We start from the raw sequence: 17,372 nt of genomic DNA, 5'->3' as shown, positions 1-17,372 counted from the left end.
CTCATGTTTCTATCATTTACTGTGCATACTGCCTGCCGCCTTATAACTTTTCTGTTCTCCATGTTGGCAAGGACCACTTGCCAGCATTTTCAAGGTTTCGAGATCACCCTCACGTGCAGCAGCTAGGAGACGTTCTTCCTTTCGACGCGCTTCTGTCTGTTCAGCTGCATGAAGTAGTTTGGTAACATCTTCAAGCTTGGCAACATCCCTGGGTGTCTGGCCCTCACCATTTATGACATTAACATCTGCATTGTGCTGAAGAAGCAACAGTACTAAGTCCTGTAATACCAAAATTAAGATGTAACTTCAATATCAGCGTCATGTCACACCTCACTGACTGCTTATTTTCTTAATGACCAATGTATCTTCTGAGACTAAATAATGTGGCATATTTGATTAACGTATTGCCAGGCAACAGCTCTGTAAACACCCACAACAGCAGAGCATTGGTACTTGCCACAAAATTCTGTCTGATGTGCTGAAATTGTCTCATGTTACCAAGCACCGTGTTCCACGTGTCCTGACACAAGACCAACATGACAATTGCATGAGCATTTGCAGTGCCCTGATCAATAGTGCTGAGAAAGATGAGACATTTCTCAACCAAATCATAACAGGAGATGGAACATGGTGTTTTCTGTACAATCCGCAACTGAAGCAACAAGTGGCCACCTGGAAATTGCCATCATCGCCAAGAAAGAAGAATCCTTAACAGTACAGGTCAAAAGGCATGGTAATGCTTGAACTGTTTTTTGCCTCATCCACAATTGTTCACATGGAATTCATCCCAGAAGGAATGATTGTAAACAAACACCGCTACAACGAGATCCTTCACCATGTAGGCAATTCAATTCGTCAAAAATGTCCTAAGCTTTGGCATAGAAAGATCTTCCTGTTGCTACATGACAATGCCCCTGAACATCGCTCCGTGCTTGTCCAAAGTAGCTGGCAAAACAACAGGTCATCGTTTTGCCACACCCTCCACACTCACCTGATCTCACACCATGCAATTTTTTTCCCCCCCCACTTGAAAGAAAAGCTACCTGGCTGTCGATTTCAGTCGGCAGAGGAGATCATCACTGTCACAAGGAAAGCTGTATGGGACCTTCCTGCAAATATCTTTCAACAGTGTTCCAGCAGCTAAACCAAGTTGGCAGACTTGCATAGCTGCCAATGGTGACTATTTTGAGGGAGGATTTGGATATGTGTTAAGTGTATGCAAGTACCTTGTACTATGGTGCAACAAAACCACAGTCCACGAAATTACTGACTGAGGTAGTAAACACATATACAGACACATTGAGAGCCTGCCACAAATCAAGTGGCCAGTCCAGTGTACAAAAGACAAAACCCTCAAGCTAACTCTTTCTGCACATTTGAACCTGCAGTGCAATCAAGAATCTGACAAAAGTTGTGCATGGAACATTGTCAGAATGGCCAACTGCTTCACTTCAGGGTCTCAAATCATTTCCCTGTATATAAGATTTACAAGAAGACCCATGATTCAGTGCCTGTTAAGCATTTCTTGTTAATATAAATTCATCAACAAGGCAAAAGTTTAGTTAAAAGAAATTTTTTCAGTTATTTTAAACTATTTACTCTTAGTGGATAAGGATGGAATCTTTAGGGGGGGTCCTTCTCCTGTCGTTTTATCCTGGCATAGTAACAAAACTTCTATGAACTGTAAGGTTAGCAAGTGATCTGTGACAATCACTTTTGTGTCCCATACTCACTGCATGAATTTGTCTGAAACATTTATCAGATGCCTATTATTTCAACTAATATTCATTATGGTAATATATGAAACTTCTTCAATCATTTCCGGCATGATTACCCTTTCTAAGCACCTGCAATGGTTCTAATTACTTCCCTGTATACCAGAAATATTTTATTATTTTTAGACAAACAATAAAAATGTTCTCACAGCAGTGGTTACAAAGAATTATGCCTTTTGGGATATAATACCATGTCGTCCCATGACTTTCAATGGACAATGCAACATTATATCACAGAAGACATAGTGCTTCATTATCACGAGTGCCTGGAGGTACAATGTACACCATTACTAGCAAAAACTGTCTATTCTACATTAAACAAAATCAGTCATTAACACCTTGGTAAAATCAGAGAAAGTTCCTCATACATCCCTTCCATTACTGGGTGACTGTAATATTTCACGCTTCAGTGTGTATGCAGCTTTAACCAAAATTCTGTTTGGGTTTAAATGGAGGAATACTCTACTCAGAACTGTTTCAAGTATTTCAGAAAACTCACTTAAAACAGAAAGTGGCTATCACATCTATGATAGTGTTTCATTGTGAATTGCTCTGAACATTAGCAGTTCATAATTTAATGTCTGATGAAGTCTGTAAGAAACACACACATTCTTTGTGGGTGGATAAAACCTTGCAAACTCCAAATCCAGAGTAAAAATTATCCTTAAAAGAAAGGCCAAGTCATACCTCTCTGCCAATAAATGCTGCCTTATGCAATGGAGTGTCACCAGCATCATTGACTGCATTTATATCTGCACCATGTGCCAACAACTGCTCTGCTACACTACGATGTCCAAAATAGGTTGATAGGTGTAGTGGTGTCCAACCCAGATTACTTTTGCTCCTACCTATATATCGCATAAAAATAACGCTTCATACCAGCTGCGTAAAACCAAACACATAAAAATATTAATGAACAAACAATTATCTCGGCTATTTAATGGAAACAGAGGAAGATATTACAACTGTTCAAAAATCTCTGCATATGGGGTATGAAAGTTAATAAACTTTGAAGGACAAGTACCTTTACAGCTTATGTCCAAAATGATCTTATTTTCTTGCCGTGCAGAGAGTAATTCTTGCACCATAGTTTCATCTCCATGCCGGGAACTACATAATAAAATTTCTTGTAGCTCCATTTCTGTAGAGTCTTTGTTCATTTTTTAACTACTCCGTACAATCATTTAAAGTTCCAAAACTCAAAATGCAATGCCAATGACAGCAGACTAGAGACCAAAACGATGCATAAATAAATCTTTCTTGTCAAATGAATGCCATAACCTTATTCTGAATTTTTCTTCTTTTGCTGAAATTCACATCAATGCACTTTTCTGAGTATCTGACGCATTTTGTCATATCCAATTAGTCCCATACACAGTAAAGTACTTGAATGTAGTATAACAGCTACTTTTTGTCATCACATGACATAACATGCTGTCACACATTCTTCTCCATGTACACTTCCTTGCCTTCCTTGCGCGCTTCTCTTCGGTTCACATCGTTACTACCAGCCGTGTTCAATGTTATTATCGGCAACGTCGCCGCAGTACCGGCACGAATTTAATTATTCTGCCATCTATTTACAGCATTCAGGTTAAAACTGCCAAATGGCAGAAGCTACTGCCGAGAGCTCAGTCGACAGAAACGTTAGCTAATATTCCCAGTACAAACCTACGTACTAAGCATACGAGTATATAAGTTTCCTTTTTGTAAGAGAGATTCAAATTATGGTAACAGGAATGTAGGCGTTTAGTTATTCCCCGAACTTCTTTATAACATCACCCTCCTGTACATGTCCAAGTAGTCCATGTACAAACCTACGTACTAAGCATACGAGTATATGTGTTTCCTTTTTGTAAGAGAGATTCAAATTATGGTAACAGGAATGTAGGCGTTTAGTTATTCCCCGAACTTCTTTATAACATCACCCTCCTGTACATGTCCAAGTAGTCCATGTGGACATCTCCATCCAGGTTTCCCGAAAAGAAAGAAAAAAAAAAGTATTTTTCACCCATTTCTTGTTTTGCCCCATGTGCGCTTACTTCCTCCTTGGCTTGGTTCATTATAATAATACTTCTTGAAAATCACAAGTTGTTTGAGAACAGGGTGCTGAGGAGAATATTTGGACCAAAGAGAGATGAAGTGACAGGAGGTTGGAGAAAGCTGACCGAGTATAATGAGAAGCTTCGTAACTTGTAGACTTTGTCAAGAATAATTAGAATAATCAAGTGAAGGAGGGTGAGATGGGCAGAGCATGTAGCACGAACGAGAGAGAAGAGAAATGAATATAGGGTATAGGTGAGAAAACCGGAAGGAAAGAGGACACTAGGAAGACCAAGCCGTAGGTGGGTGGATAATATTTAAACGGACCTTAGAGAGATAGGACGGGTGGTATGAACTGGATTGATCGGCCTCAGGATAGCGACCAGTGGAGGGCTCTTATGAACACGATAATGAACTATCTGGTTCGATAAAATGCTGGGAAGTTCTTGAGTAGCTGCACAATTTACAGCTTCTCAGGAATGGCTCAGGTCCATGAAGTTAGTTAGAAAGATGCAAGATATGAAGTTCCTAATGATACAATCATCGTCGGTCTCTTATTAGTCTCCTAAACCTTGGAAGACACCAAGAGGCAGCAAAGAGGGAAGAGGGAAAGGTAATGATTTGCTGCCCTATTCAGCTTACTCCATCCTGGACTCATTTTACTGTATTGGAAATAAAAACTACATATTTATATAAGTAATTGATATGTCAATCAGTTTAATTTACATCATAACAACATCCATTACTGTCACTATTCACAGCAACTTAGTTAAGACATCCTGCACATATAATGTTATTAACATTTTTACATTGATGCTTTGAGCAACTCTCCATCAGTACTAAATGCTGATAAATATTTCAGCTATGTATAATATAGTTACTGCACAGTTTCAGGGCAGAGTGGGGGAAATATGGAAGTATTATTCATATGAGTAATGAGTAATAACACAAAATTTACAAGAAAAGAAAAGAATTGTTCTATATACATACAGTAAATTTTCTATGTATACAAAAATAAAAATATGAAATCATACAATAATGTACAACCAATAAAATCTATTATTAACGATATTTTTATGGAGGAATTAAATATCAAACCTCTGAGAAAACCCTGACTTCGATATGAGGGATATCAGTAGAGTGATTTTAACCACACAAGATGGTTCTGTGGGACAAATAATCTAACATGCAAGTGCCATGGACAGATTTTTGTCAGTAAAATAGCCCTTTCAGGTTTCATTTTAATACAAACAAAAACTGAGAAATACTCATACCATACATATTTTAAGAATTCTGGTACCTTCTTCTATGTCGATCATATTCAAATAGTGGGACCATACACTGACTGGAGCCATCTGTACCACCAGTGAGTACAAAAATTTAAATATCCAGTTAAAGCACAAAGTCTTGAATTCAAATGTCAGTCTACCTCAAATTTTCATTACTCCAAATTCTTCGAAAGATATGGATTTCATTCTCATATTATTATTATAATAATAATATAATAATAGAGAATAATAATAATAATTTATTATTATTATTCTCTATTATTACCCACAAACTGGATGAACTACAAAACCAAACAAAAATTTCTGGATTTCTGGAATTGATATTACTACCTCCAAATTAACTGTGTCTATAGCCATGGCCTCTGACTGTTCTTTTCTCTGCCTCTACCCCAAACAGAATTGTTTTCATAGTCTACAAAAGTGATGATGACCAGGGTTTGAAAAACATGGTCACTGACTCACATGGGATAATAAGTACACAATAATCTGTATTAAGAGACTGTAATACTTCTCTGCAGGAAATAAAATTGTAAGGAAGCAATTACACCTTAAAAAGAAAATTTGAAATCTGTACTACATGCATTATTTTTATTTCAGTTCAGATTTCACTTGTTACCGTGTTTTACCATTTGTGTAAGTGTGTGTTTGTCTCTTTGCTTGTGCTTACTTTATAACTGAACTTTGGCCTGTTTCATTAAGCACATAAATCACACATGTAAAGTAACATTTAAGAAAAAAAAAATGTTAACCACTGGACTGGCAAATTACATTTTAGTTTATGTCATTTAATTTTTCAAGCCCTGGTGATGATACAACATGAAAGTAATAATGTAAACCGAACACAGCTCCCAGAGGAATACCATATGCAAAGAGCACTTGTCCATGTGACACAGTGAAGTCCTGATATGAAACTGCAGACAGGCAGCTACAATTATATAATTGTGGCCTCAACACGGGCCTACATTACACAATCATATTACGTATATTGTATTTTAAGTCTCTACTATATAAGTCAGAGTTTAATTAAATTAAATGGACGGTTATACACTAGTAAGGAGTACTTCTTTTGGCTTATTTTGGACTTCACCCATCGCCTGGTATGTAAAAGACAAAAAACGACATTTCGGAGACTGGATCTGTCTCCGTCTTCAGGTGAATAGGGAAGGATAAACCTACTCAGTTGGGCCCCTTAGAAAGAGCTAGTCTCAATCACTGGACCTTTTTTTTTATTGTGCTTGTGTTCACGGATTCGAACAGCCAGTGGTCTAGCTGTTTCACCAATGTAGCTTCTGCTATAGACGCACTGTACCGTCTGTTGAGGATCCCTTTTTGGTCTCGTTCTCACGTGCGAAGATCGTAAAGTGTGTTTAGTTTTGAAGACGGTCCTAATATTATACTGGTTCCCTATGCACTTGAACTTCTCAGAGATTCCCTTGACATACGGGACGTACACCGTGCCAAGAGGCTTTTCCTCTTTTTTCTTTTGACGACTACCGCCCTTGGACCTGATAACCGAGTCAATAAAGCCTTGAGAGTAACCACTCAGTTGAAGGTCACGTTTCAAATTGTTAACCTCCAACACCCGGTCTTGCCGGTCTTGGCATATAGTGGTAGCTCTATCATGAACGATCATGAAGGCTATGAACAATTCCTCTTTTGACATGCGGGGGGTGATTGAGACTAGCTCTTTCTAAGGGGCCCATCTGAGTAGGTCTATCCTTCCCTATCCATTTTAAGACGGAGACAGATCCAGTCTCAGAAACGTCATGGTTTTTTGTCTTTTACATACCAGACGATGATGGGTGAAGTCCAAAATAAGCCAAAAGAAGTACAGTATACGCCATCGTCAGAATCCTTTCAAGTCTAACTAGTAAGGAGGTTGGTCTAGAAGAAAGCACAGAGAAAACTAAGTATATGTTGCTGTCTCATCACCATAATGCAGGGCAATATCATGACATAAAGATAGGAAACAGAAGTTTGGAAAATGTGGCATAATTCAGATATTTGGGAACAAATATAAATGAAAACCTGATTCAGGAGGAAATTAAGAGGAGATTGAACTCAGGTAATGCTTGCTACCATTCAGTCCAGAACATTTTGTCTTCTTGTCTGCTGTCCAAAAACATAAAAATTAGAATATACAAAACTATAATTCTGCCTGTGGTTCTGTATGGGTGTGAAACTTGGTCTCTGACATTAAGGGAGGAACATAGAGTGAGGGTGTTTGAGAACAGGGTATTGAGGAGAATATTTGGACCGAAGAGAGATGAAGTGACAGAAGGTTGGAGAAAACTGCATAATGAGGAGCATCATAACTTGTACTCTTCTCTGAGTATAATTAGAATGACCAAGTCAAGGAGGATGAGGTGGGCAGGACATGTAGCACGAATTGGGGATACCAGGAATGCATATAGGATATTGGTGGGAAAGCCAGAAGGAAAGAGACCACCGGCAAGACCAAGGCGTGGGTGGGTGAACAATATGAAAATGGATCTTCGAGGGATTGGGTGGGGTGGGGTGGAATGGAAAGGATTTGTCTGGCTGATTATAGAGACAAATGGAGGGCTCTTGTGAACACAGTAATGAACCTTCAGGTTCCATAAAATGTTGGGAAATTGTTGAGTAGGTGCAGATTTGGCCGCTCCTCAAGAAGGGCTCAGCTCCATGAGTAAGTAAGTAAGTATGACTATGCAGTACTTATCCCTATCTCTGTTACCTTCACTATAACATCCTCCTTCAGACGGAGCACTGGTACATGGACAGAACTGACAAATATACTTGTCATCAACTTTCACCAATATAATTAGGTTTCACTTCAGTAAACAGTAACAAGAATAAAGTGAAAGAAAGAAGAAGAGACAATCTCACTTGATATAAAATTATAACATAGCATTTTCACTTCATTATTATTTGGAATAACATTGTTCACACAAGATAACTTTGTTTCTGAACAGCTGAAATGAACAGTGATACCTGCATTTGTAATATCACTGTTCACCACTGCAATATATAAAAGTCACTCAAGGGTGGATTACTGTGTGAAATTTTAAACTCTGAAAGATGTAAATATTAATATTTTCATACTTAAGTTTGAAAGATCTATTGCAACAGTACACATACATATGGACAGATGGTGCAAGAGCTTCATGAAAATATCAAACATCAAAGTATTAATACAGATTCCTTTTATCTCCAACACTTGGCTAACTGATTCAACAGTTTTTTTCAGTATTCAGTGCAGTAACTATCTCCTATCTGCTCAGTAATTCAATAAATAAATGAATCCTTAAAAAGTAATGTGTTATTAATGAATGAATTATTTTGTATAATTATGTTGGCCTTGTTCAAGTAATTATAAACGTAAATTTACTTCACAGTTGTCAGTGTTATGTGTAATATAAATCATTAAACTTTGCTCTTCAATTAAATGAAAACATGAACTCTATATCATCACAGTATGGCCAAATACATGTCACTCTTCACTACATGTAGTCTCAATTACATTATCTAGCATTATAAATAATATGTTCAAGTGTGCAGTCACAGATAATGTATTATATTAAAGAAAATATTTCGTAATCTGTATCAATCTGCAAGTTCAGAGAATGAACACAATTTCCAGTTGGAATTGTCAGACGTCTCTAACAACTTCTAATACACAGAACTGTAATAAAATGTTCTTCAAAATCACATACCGCTGTGAAAAGTTTAAGATGGTGACCTAGTCATAATATGCACAGACTGAATACTACTGTTAATGACTGCCATTTAAAAATGTTAGACTAACAATTGCACTTGCGATGTTTAACACAGGACAACGGATAATGTCCAGAAACATAATATTTGTATTAACTGCATGCAAGTTTTAGATTACTTGCATCTCTGGTACCAACAGCAGTATTCACAGGAAATCTTTCCAGTCATAAAGACAACTTCTGGGCTATAAGGACCCTAAAATGTAAATTTAAGCAATTCTATAAAAAACCATCTTTTTTTACACACTGGGAGACTATGTATGCTCATTCTCTGAAGAATGTAGTCACTACATTATAAAAGTTTTCTCCAAACAGGTTATTCAAGAGAAGACACAACACATTTTCAAGTTCCACGTGTAACCACAGGCAGTCTTTCAATATGATCTCCCACTTCCAAAAAAAATGTTCATTCACAACAATAAAAATAGGATTCAGATTATCTTACTGGAAAGAACTTGTTGACACACTTTTACATAACACAAGTGTTTTATGAATCAGCAGTATTGCCTGACGAACACATTTGCCTTCGTTTGCATCACAAATACATTCATATGGAAATGCAAATTTTGAAGGAAAATAAAAAAAAATGTACTTGCATTACTTGACTATTAATCCTAATGATGAAAAATAGTTAAACCACTGTGCAACACAGAAGTCAATTTCAGGTAAGCAGATTATTTCCAAATAATCTATGAAGAAAAGTGATGTCCTCTAGGAACACCATTTCAACCACAATCATGTAAGATTTTCTTAACAATAATTTTTTTAGCCTCCAACTGAAAGGAAAACTATACTCTGCATTCATATACAAGTTGAATCCTTTTCCAAATATTGTAAATTTGCTGCATTCCATGAAAATAAATTTCATTCATAACCAGCTACAATAATTATGTACTAATAATAACCACACAAGCAGTAAGAAGCCATTTCCTTAACTTCCACTCTATGGTTTTGCAATAACTGAAATGTGATATCTGACATGTAACACTGAATATGGAAAGAATTTAGTTCCCTTGTCTGTTACTTGGAAATATCTTCATGTTAGAATAATATGTATTCAAATTGTAACTAAACTTCAACAGTGAATTACATATATAAAAATACTGAGAAAACAAATCATTGTACAATTTGCAGAACAATTCAATTTTCTATGCATATTTAACTTTCAGCAAGCTGTAAAATGCATAGAAACTGCATCTGCATTATGCAAACTTACTGTTGAAACTTAAACCCAAACTTCAAAAGTTATAAAACTAACAGTAAACCACAGGGGCCGTGCCATAGCTCAAGCGACGAGTCTCTTGCTTCCCACCGCGGTGGCCTGGGTTCGATCCCGGGTCTGGTCAGGTTGGATTTGTGGTGGACAAAGTGGCACTGGGGCAGGTTTTCTCCGAGCACTTCAGTTTCCCCTGCCAATCTTCATTCCACCAATTGCTCCACAATCACCCTCACCTAACCTCTGGGGATGGTACCATAGGCCAGAAGTGGCCACAGTACAAGGAACTTAGTCCCACCCCACTAACAATAAAAAAAAAAAAACAGTAAACCACTCATCTTGCAGCATATGAACAAAACATGATTTATAATATCAAATCATGGAGCCAGATTTCTTTGTTCAGCACTAATTTGGCATCCAGTGCAGATACACTGTAAGGAACATGCATGGAAAATCAAAGTCTGTTTACAGTAGGGGCATATTTAAAGGAAAGTAGATGACTCAGATTCTCAAGTATCTGCAGTGACTAAAGTCTAGCCTATCTGACAATGAAGGCTCCATAAAGACATAATTTCTGTAAAATGTGAACAGCTCTGGTATGCTGTCATCACTGAGACAAACTGTTGCAATCAAAACTAACTCTATAACTAATTTCATGATTAAATAGTTACCTTATTTTTAAGCAGGATGAACTAATCACTCTCTTTCAATGAACAAATTCTGTAACACAAGTATGTGTGACAGCATTTATGAACAGTGAAAATGTGACCAACACTTGTAAAAAAGTACTTTAAACTGTAGACTCTTTGTATTTTGTTCCTTCACTAGAATACTTTCTTCTAAACACATAAACAGTTCTGAAATTTGTGAAAATCTTTTATCATAATGAGTTCCATCTTCTGGAATATAATTCCATGAACTCTGATGAAAGGCTATACAGTATTATATGCCAGAAATTCAAACTCACCACTGCAAGAACTTCAAATCCTACATCATTTGTATCGTAAAGTTCCTTTCTTAGTAGGGTGTGTTCATACTGTTTTTTATATCCCATGATAGTAATGTAAGGCAACAAATATCACTTACATAAAGTAACATGGTCATAGATACAAGGAAAACAGTTCCAGGTTAACATAATGATACTCTGTACATTATTATAATTCTAAATTCCATGTCCAAAATATAAAAAGAGTGGCAATGCAGCTTAGGAAGTTCATGAACCAAGACATATTGTTACAGGAAACGCTGGAATTTCTTACTTCCTTCAGTTTGTGTATTAACCACACTGAGCCATCTATGGCAAAGGAAATGACAAACATGAAAGAACAACAGGTAAAGTATAAACACAACCGAACTTGTATATTCACACTACTTGTTCAATGTTCCAGATAATTATTAGGGAAAATTTGTTGCAATACTTATTGTTAGTTCATTTAAAGGTTATATAAATGAAGTCATGGTACATATATTAGTAGCTGTTAACAGTATTTAAAATAAAGTCTGTCCTTACCTTACTCAGTGTAAACAATCATCATAGAAGTATGAAGATGGAAAGACTCACTCCAGCCAAATTTATAACACTGAATATTTTTAGCAATAACCTTGATATTTAAATCATTCCACTAACAAGAGTACCATGTTTTGGGACGTACTACTGTGTAGTTCAGTGAACGTCTATCAGACTGCATGGGCTTACATCCAAGAAGACAATACTTTTCACAGTCACCATTATGAGAACCTCAAATTCAACACTATTATTGGCTCTGTAAACCTCTTTCATTGCACTTCAGAAGCAGCTCAGATGTATATAACTCACCGCCTCATGCTTGGTATAATGTAAAAAACAGATATAAAACTACCCAAGAATATATATTTCATTTAAAATGCAGATTACTCCTTTCATAAACCAATTCTTAAATTTGCAGAGTATTAGTAAACTGGGTATACCTTACGCTCTGTTACCAGTTAAATGTCTCCACCTATGCTTTAAAAATTTCATGTAATACATGTTTGCAGAATTTAGTGCATCTTTGATAATTCTCAAATAATTAATTATTTGACCAAAATTAACCATAACAAAATTTTAAACAAAAATCTTTTAAGAATGAAATTCAGATAATACTGTATAAAAAACAGACAAGATTAATCATTACGCAGTGGTGCAAGAATTTCAATGCCATGGAATAACAAACACGCATCTAGATAACAAATATAAATAGTAAACACACCCACTCTAGCTTTCTAAAGCAGAATAAGTGTCAGTATTAAAAGAATAAACCAAATAATATATTGAACACTGAAATAAAGACATTCAAAATTTGTCTTTTAATAGAAACCCAGAAGTAAAACCATCTACAAAAAAAGATGCAGAGCGAAAAATATAATGACTGGCAAGTGAGAGGAAAGAACAGAATCATAAATAAAATAGTTTGTAACAAAGGTTGTCAGATATGAACCAAATGAATTACCAGCTTCCAGAACAAAACCCACATACTGGGACAACAATGCTGTTAATATTCAAACAAAATATGAAGTTTAAATAAATGTGTCACTGACCGACAAGTTCAGCTAACAACAGATATGAACCCTTTACCAAACATAATACATTACCGAGCAATGAAATGATTTGGATACAAAATGCATTAAAATGTGGATGTGTGTAATTTAATTAAAATTAAACTTCAGGACCTATTAAGCAGTTGACTGATGATGAAATGCTTTGTTTTCTTCTTACTACTGATATTAACAAAGCTCAACACAATTCATTTTTACTTGTAACACAAGCATCATAGTAAGGAGACTACAGCCCGTATAACTTTCTCAAAATAACAAAAAAGCTTTGTATAAATATGAAATATTGTAATTATATTATCCTTTTATATCCTACCAAAGTTGTTAGAGAAATCAGGACAAGCCCAGTGTCATAACTAATCCTTAACTGCACTATTTATAAAAGAGTAACTGAGAAAAGCCCACAAGTCCAGTGACTGAGGTTAGCTCCTTCTGAGGGACCCAGCAGATTAGGTGTCTCCCCCATCACCTGAGGACGGAAACGCATGCAGTTTTGTGTTCTCTAATTTGTAGAACAGAGGACGATTAATGTTGTGTTCTCTAGTTCATAAAATACAGGACGGTTGACAAAGTCCAACAACCCAGTAATTCTGAGCATAAGTAAACAATTAGTTATATTCTGAGTCAGCATAGGGCTTTTTCTAGTGACAGTGTAATAATTAACCTCATGAGTAAAAGTGTAAATGTGCATTTGCAGTGACTGAACATGGTGTGATTTATAAATATGCCACAATTATATGAAATTCTAATATATTATTATGAACTCCGGTTTGTGTTCTTAAGGTGTTAAGACTTGCATTAAACCAAGCCTGCAGTAAGAAACTTGCAGATCCATTTAAATCCTGATTTCATTTAACAATATTTTGTACTGCATATGAGGAAGTAAATATTTGACTATTATTCATGTCTATTTGTATTTCAATAATGATCTAAATATAACCACTAGCCAGATGGGTTTCTTTTGTGGGCTGTCTCAAACTTGCACGTTGTATTTAGTGACCACTGTCATACACTATAATAGTCAAAACTGTAATTATTAATTTCGGTTCTGAGAAACATAAGAAACTGCATAACTGGTTGCAAGACCTATCAGTGTGAAAGTTGAAACTCACCTCTGTGAGCTGCCAATTTTCAAAATGGTCTCACTGGATCTCAGCTGTGAACTTGTGACAACCAGTCACAGTCACTCAACAGAAATTTTATTATCTCCACATGCGTAATATCGAAACAATAGTAAATTTATCACATTCACCATAATTACCCATCAAGTTTCCAAGAAATTCAGTCTACATGATGAAATGTAATACATCAATCCTTAAATTCATTAGCTGCTTGGATTACAGTCTCTTTACAACAAAATATCATAGGCCAACGACATTTAGCCAACCCCCCCTTCCCCCAAATTAGAGTGGCCCCTTTCATGCAAATAATACAGACTGAAAGACAACACAAAAGTCTACTCATTACCAAATTAACAATTCAGCACTTTAAAAGTATATGGTATTTCGAACTTGATAGCAGTTTGGTAACTGTTCTATAAAGAAAGAAGCTAGTACTAAGATGACAGAGGTAGGACGAGCTACATATTTCGTCTCTAAAAAACGTAAAATGTTAAAAATATTCAAAATGGCAATATATTTCACATGCACAAACTACACATACAGCTTCATACTGAATGGGCAGTTCATTAATTATTTTACGCACTAATTTTGTTTCTACTTTCTTGGTATGTGAAGAAAGTTGCTACTACTACTCACAGATAATGTCCCTGTACACAGCACTATGAAAGAACTAGATGAATATTAACTGATCAACTTGGGGATTCCTACCTCATTCCAGGACTCAGTCTCTGTTCTTTCTCCTCAATGAAGTTCAGTGAATTGCTTTTAGAATAGCAGTTGAAAAATTATTTCAGTGAGGAAGATAATTCAGAAATTGTCATACATTTACACATACTGAATAAGAAGTTCAGATATCCTAGAATGATATACTAAAACTCCCTCCAGCTTTCTTACTGCATCTACCAGTGAATGTTAAGTATGCATTACAAGGCAGTAAGAGGTCTTCATTTGTTCAAAATACATTTTCAGTAATTGATATATTAAAACTACCAGGTTTGGTAGCAACTGACTGGTCTCTAAACCTACTCTGGTTCATTAACTTCATTTAGTACTGACATATGACCAAACAGGTTAGTGTAGCAAAAGACTTGTACCTGGGAGGTATGTGGTTAAAATTGCAACCTGGTTATCAGCTATCCTGGAAAAAGTATCTCACTATTTCTGTTTGTTCAGGTGAATGCTATGTAACTGATCACAACTATGCCTTTCTAAATCATTACTTACCTCACATTAGCAATGATCCCATCTTGATAAAGTACCTCTGCATTTGAAACAGCATCATTAAATAACTAAGAGTTCGTCAGTCATATATTCTTAATGTGATGTATCACAAGTTTAGTCCAACATCAGGTTGTTAACCTTAAGACTATTCAGCTATTTACCCACATGATCATCAAAGATGTATATACGTCATATCTGTAGGTAGCTATAATGAAGTTAATGCAAGTTACAGAACAGATATAAAATTTACTGATATTTATGAAGATTTTAATATGCAGTACCCAAGAACTGACTATTTAGTTTGACAGATATCCTGCAGACGAACTAAAGCTGTAACTGTACTTTCAAGAGACATCTCACTCACACCAGGCAAAAAGTGGGTGTGTACCATGTTAGCAACAACTAAATGGTTAATCCTCCAAGCATGTGCAACTTACTGTGTACCCTGAAAATAAGACAAGCTGTGTAAGATTTTATGGGGCTTCTGGCTCATGTCTAAAGCTTAGTTCAGTTAACCCAATTCATATGTAAGAGGTATCCAGTTGGAATACTGAACAGGGATCAACTATCCTGAAATTTTCATTATGTTCCTCAACCCATTCACACAAATACCAAAATAACTCCTTAAAACAAGCCACATGCACTACAGCTTGAACTTGCCCCAACTCATTCTTCACCTTTGTACCATTAATTATAAAACACTTAACATTTATAAACTCAAGTTTTTGTCACTTTTTCTCATTTCATTCAAGAATAAGGATAAATATGAACTTACTAACCTTCACCAATTTCCTCCTGCGGGTTAGCTTGATAATCATAGCAAATAAAACCACTCCAGGGGAAGAACATGCCAGATTCACAGTTCCTGGTCCTCCAATTTGGAGGAAGGGTACACTTTAATGCACAAGGCATTTGTAGCAAAATGAGAGAAATCTTTAAAGAACTGGAAAAAAATGAATATCATAGTACTTGCTGAAATTAGAAGATAAGAAGAAGGGGAATGGACTGGAGGAAGAACCACATATATATTTATATTTTCAAGTGCCAAGAGATGAAAGAGCAAAGAGCGCAGTATCTGTCAATATCATTGTAAAAGTTTTAAGAAAGTCATAACTGAGAAGCTACTGAGAAAAATATAACTACAGTAAACATGAAGCCTTTTGATATAAGAATCACAATTATTGGAGTTTACGCCCTAAATGAAGATGAAAATTATATGACAGAAGATGGGGCTTTACAATGGGTAAAACAAAGTAATACCTAATACATGGAACCTGAGGAAAATAATCAAGTCTGGAGACTGCAATGAAAGAATGGTGTCCACAATTTGTCAGCAATTATGATTAGGGTATAATAACTGATAATGGGGAATGCTTAATTGAATTGCAAGAACAGAATCTGCTGCAAATTTTGAATTGATGTTGCCAGCATAAACACACATATAAGTGTGAATTATAATCTATTAGAAATTATATCACTATGAAACAATATGGTTATGTAGTGCACTGATATAGTGCATATCTCTGTCTCAGGAGAATGTTCAAGCCTAACACTGATTTCATTGTCAGCTGGGGAGGGAGGAATGGATTGAAATGCCAAGTGTTCAATGAAGAAAAATTGCCTCTAATCAGAGTACACTTATCAGCTGCATTTTAGGTCTTAATATGTGGTTACACAATTTTTATTATAAACTTTCCTGTTATCTCCTGTTGACAAAAACTGATCTCAGATGCACATATAGGTATAGTTGAAGGCTTAGGATGTCCAGTGTTTTGAGGCTAGGTTTTTCTAACAGACCCAACAAGTATGTGCCTCCCACATTCTCACCTAAGGACAGAAACAGATTCAGTATCCAAAATGCTGTCTCTTTTAGAATGTTGGGTAGAGGTAAAAAATATAAAGTTGTCCCTATATTCAATTAATCGCACACCACACCATGAAGGTGTATGGGGTAGTGGTGGTATAGCTCCACCAATCTTGACCTTGGCACTAGATGGATGAGTGGTCAGCTTCATGCCTCAGCCACCTTATCTGCTGGGAAAGGATCACCAGTACCCACTGGATAGGAGGCTGAGTGAGCCTAGAGCTGGTCTGGATGTTGAAGAGTACAGAGAAATCTCTTGTACCTGCTGGGAATCCCCAGCTGTTCTGCCCATAGCCCATCACTACACTAACGGAGTTATCCTTTGAGAACATTAAACAATGGGCAAAACTCAGCAACCTTGAGAAGAAGAATGTTTACCTACTACATGCTGTGAAGAGGCAGGTTATTTTCAGTAATACTTAAAAACAAACAGTGATTTTCTGAAAAAGTATGGGCAGCTTTTTATCAGTCTCGTAGGTCCAATGATCACATACTTCAGAGTAAAGAACAAAAATTA

General features: G+C 36.1%; 1 protein-coding gene across 2 annotated transcripts in view; it reads right to left on the bottom strand.

Moving 5' to 3' along the window:
• Positions 1-3,260, bottom strand: part of LOC111862678 (oxysterol-binding protein-related protein 1) — a 101,530-nt gene extending 98,270 nt beyond the window's left edge. For both annotated transcript variants that reach the window (XM_023848234.2, XM_023848235.2), the window contains exons 1-3: positions 2,800-3,260; positions 2,463-2,623; positions 82-279 (exon numbers count right to left, since the gene is read on the bottom strand). In XM_023848234.2, coding sequence (XP_023704002.1) covers positions 82-279; positions 2,463-2,623; positions 2,800-2,935 — 495 coding nt within the window. In that variant the 5' untranslated portion in view covers positions 2,936-3,260. The remainder of the gene's footprint in view (positions 1-81; positions 280-2,462; positions 2,624-2,799) is intronic.
• Between the last annotated feature and the right edge of the window lie 14,112 nt (positions 3,261-17,372).

This window comes from Cryptotermes secundus, unplaced genomic scaffold (genome assembly GCF_002891405.2).
Source record: "Cryptotermes secundus unplaced genomic scaffold, Csec_1.0 scaffold5, whole genome shotgun sequence".
NCBI classification, from domain to species: domain Eukaryota; kingdom Metazoa; phylum Arthropoda; class Insecta; order Blattodea; family Kalotermitidae; genus Cryptotermes; species Cryptotermes secundus.
The sequence above is the reverse complement of the archived record's forward strand: the minus strand, read 5'-3'. Positions and strand labels throughout refer to the sequence as shown.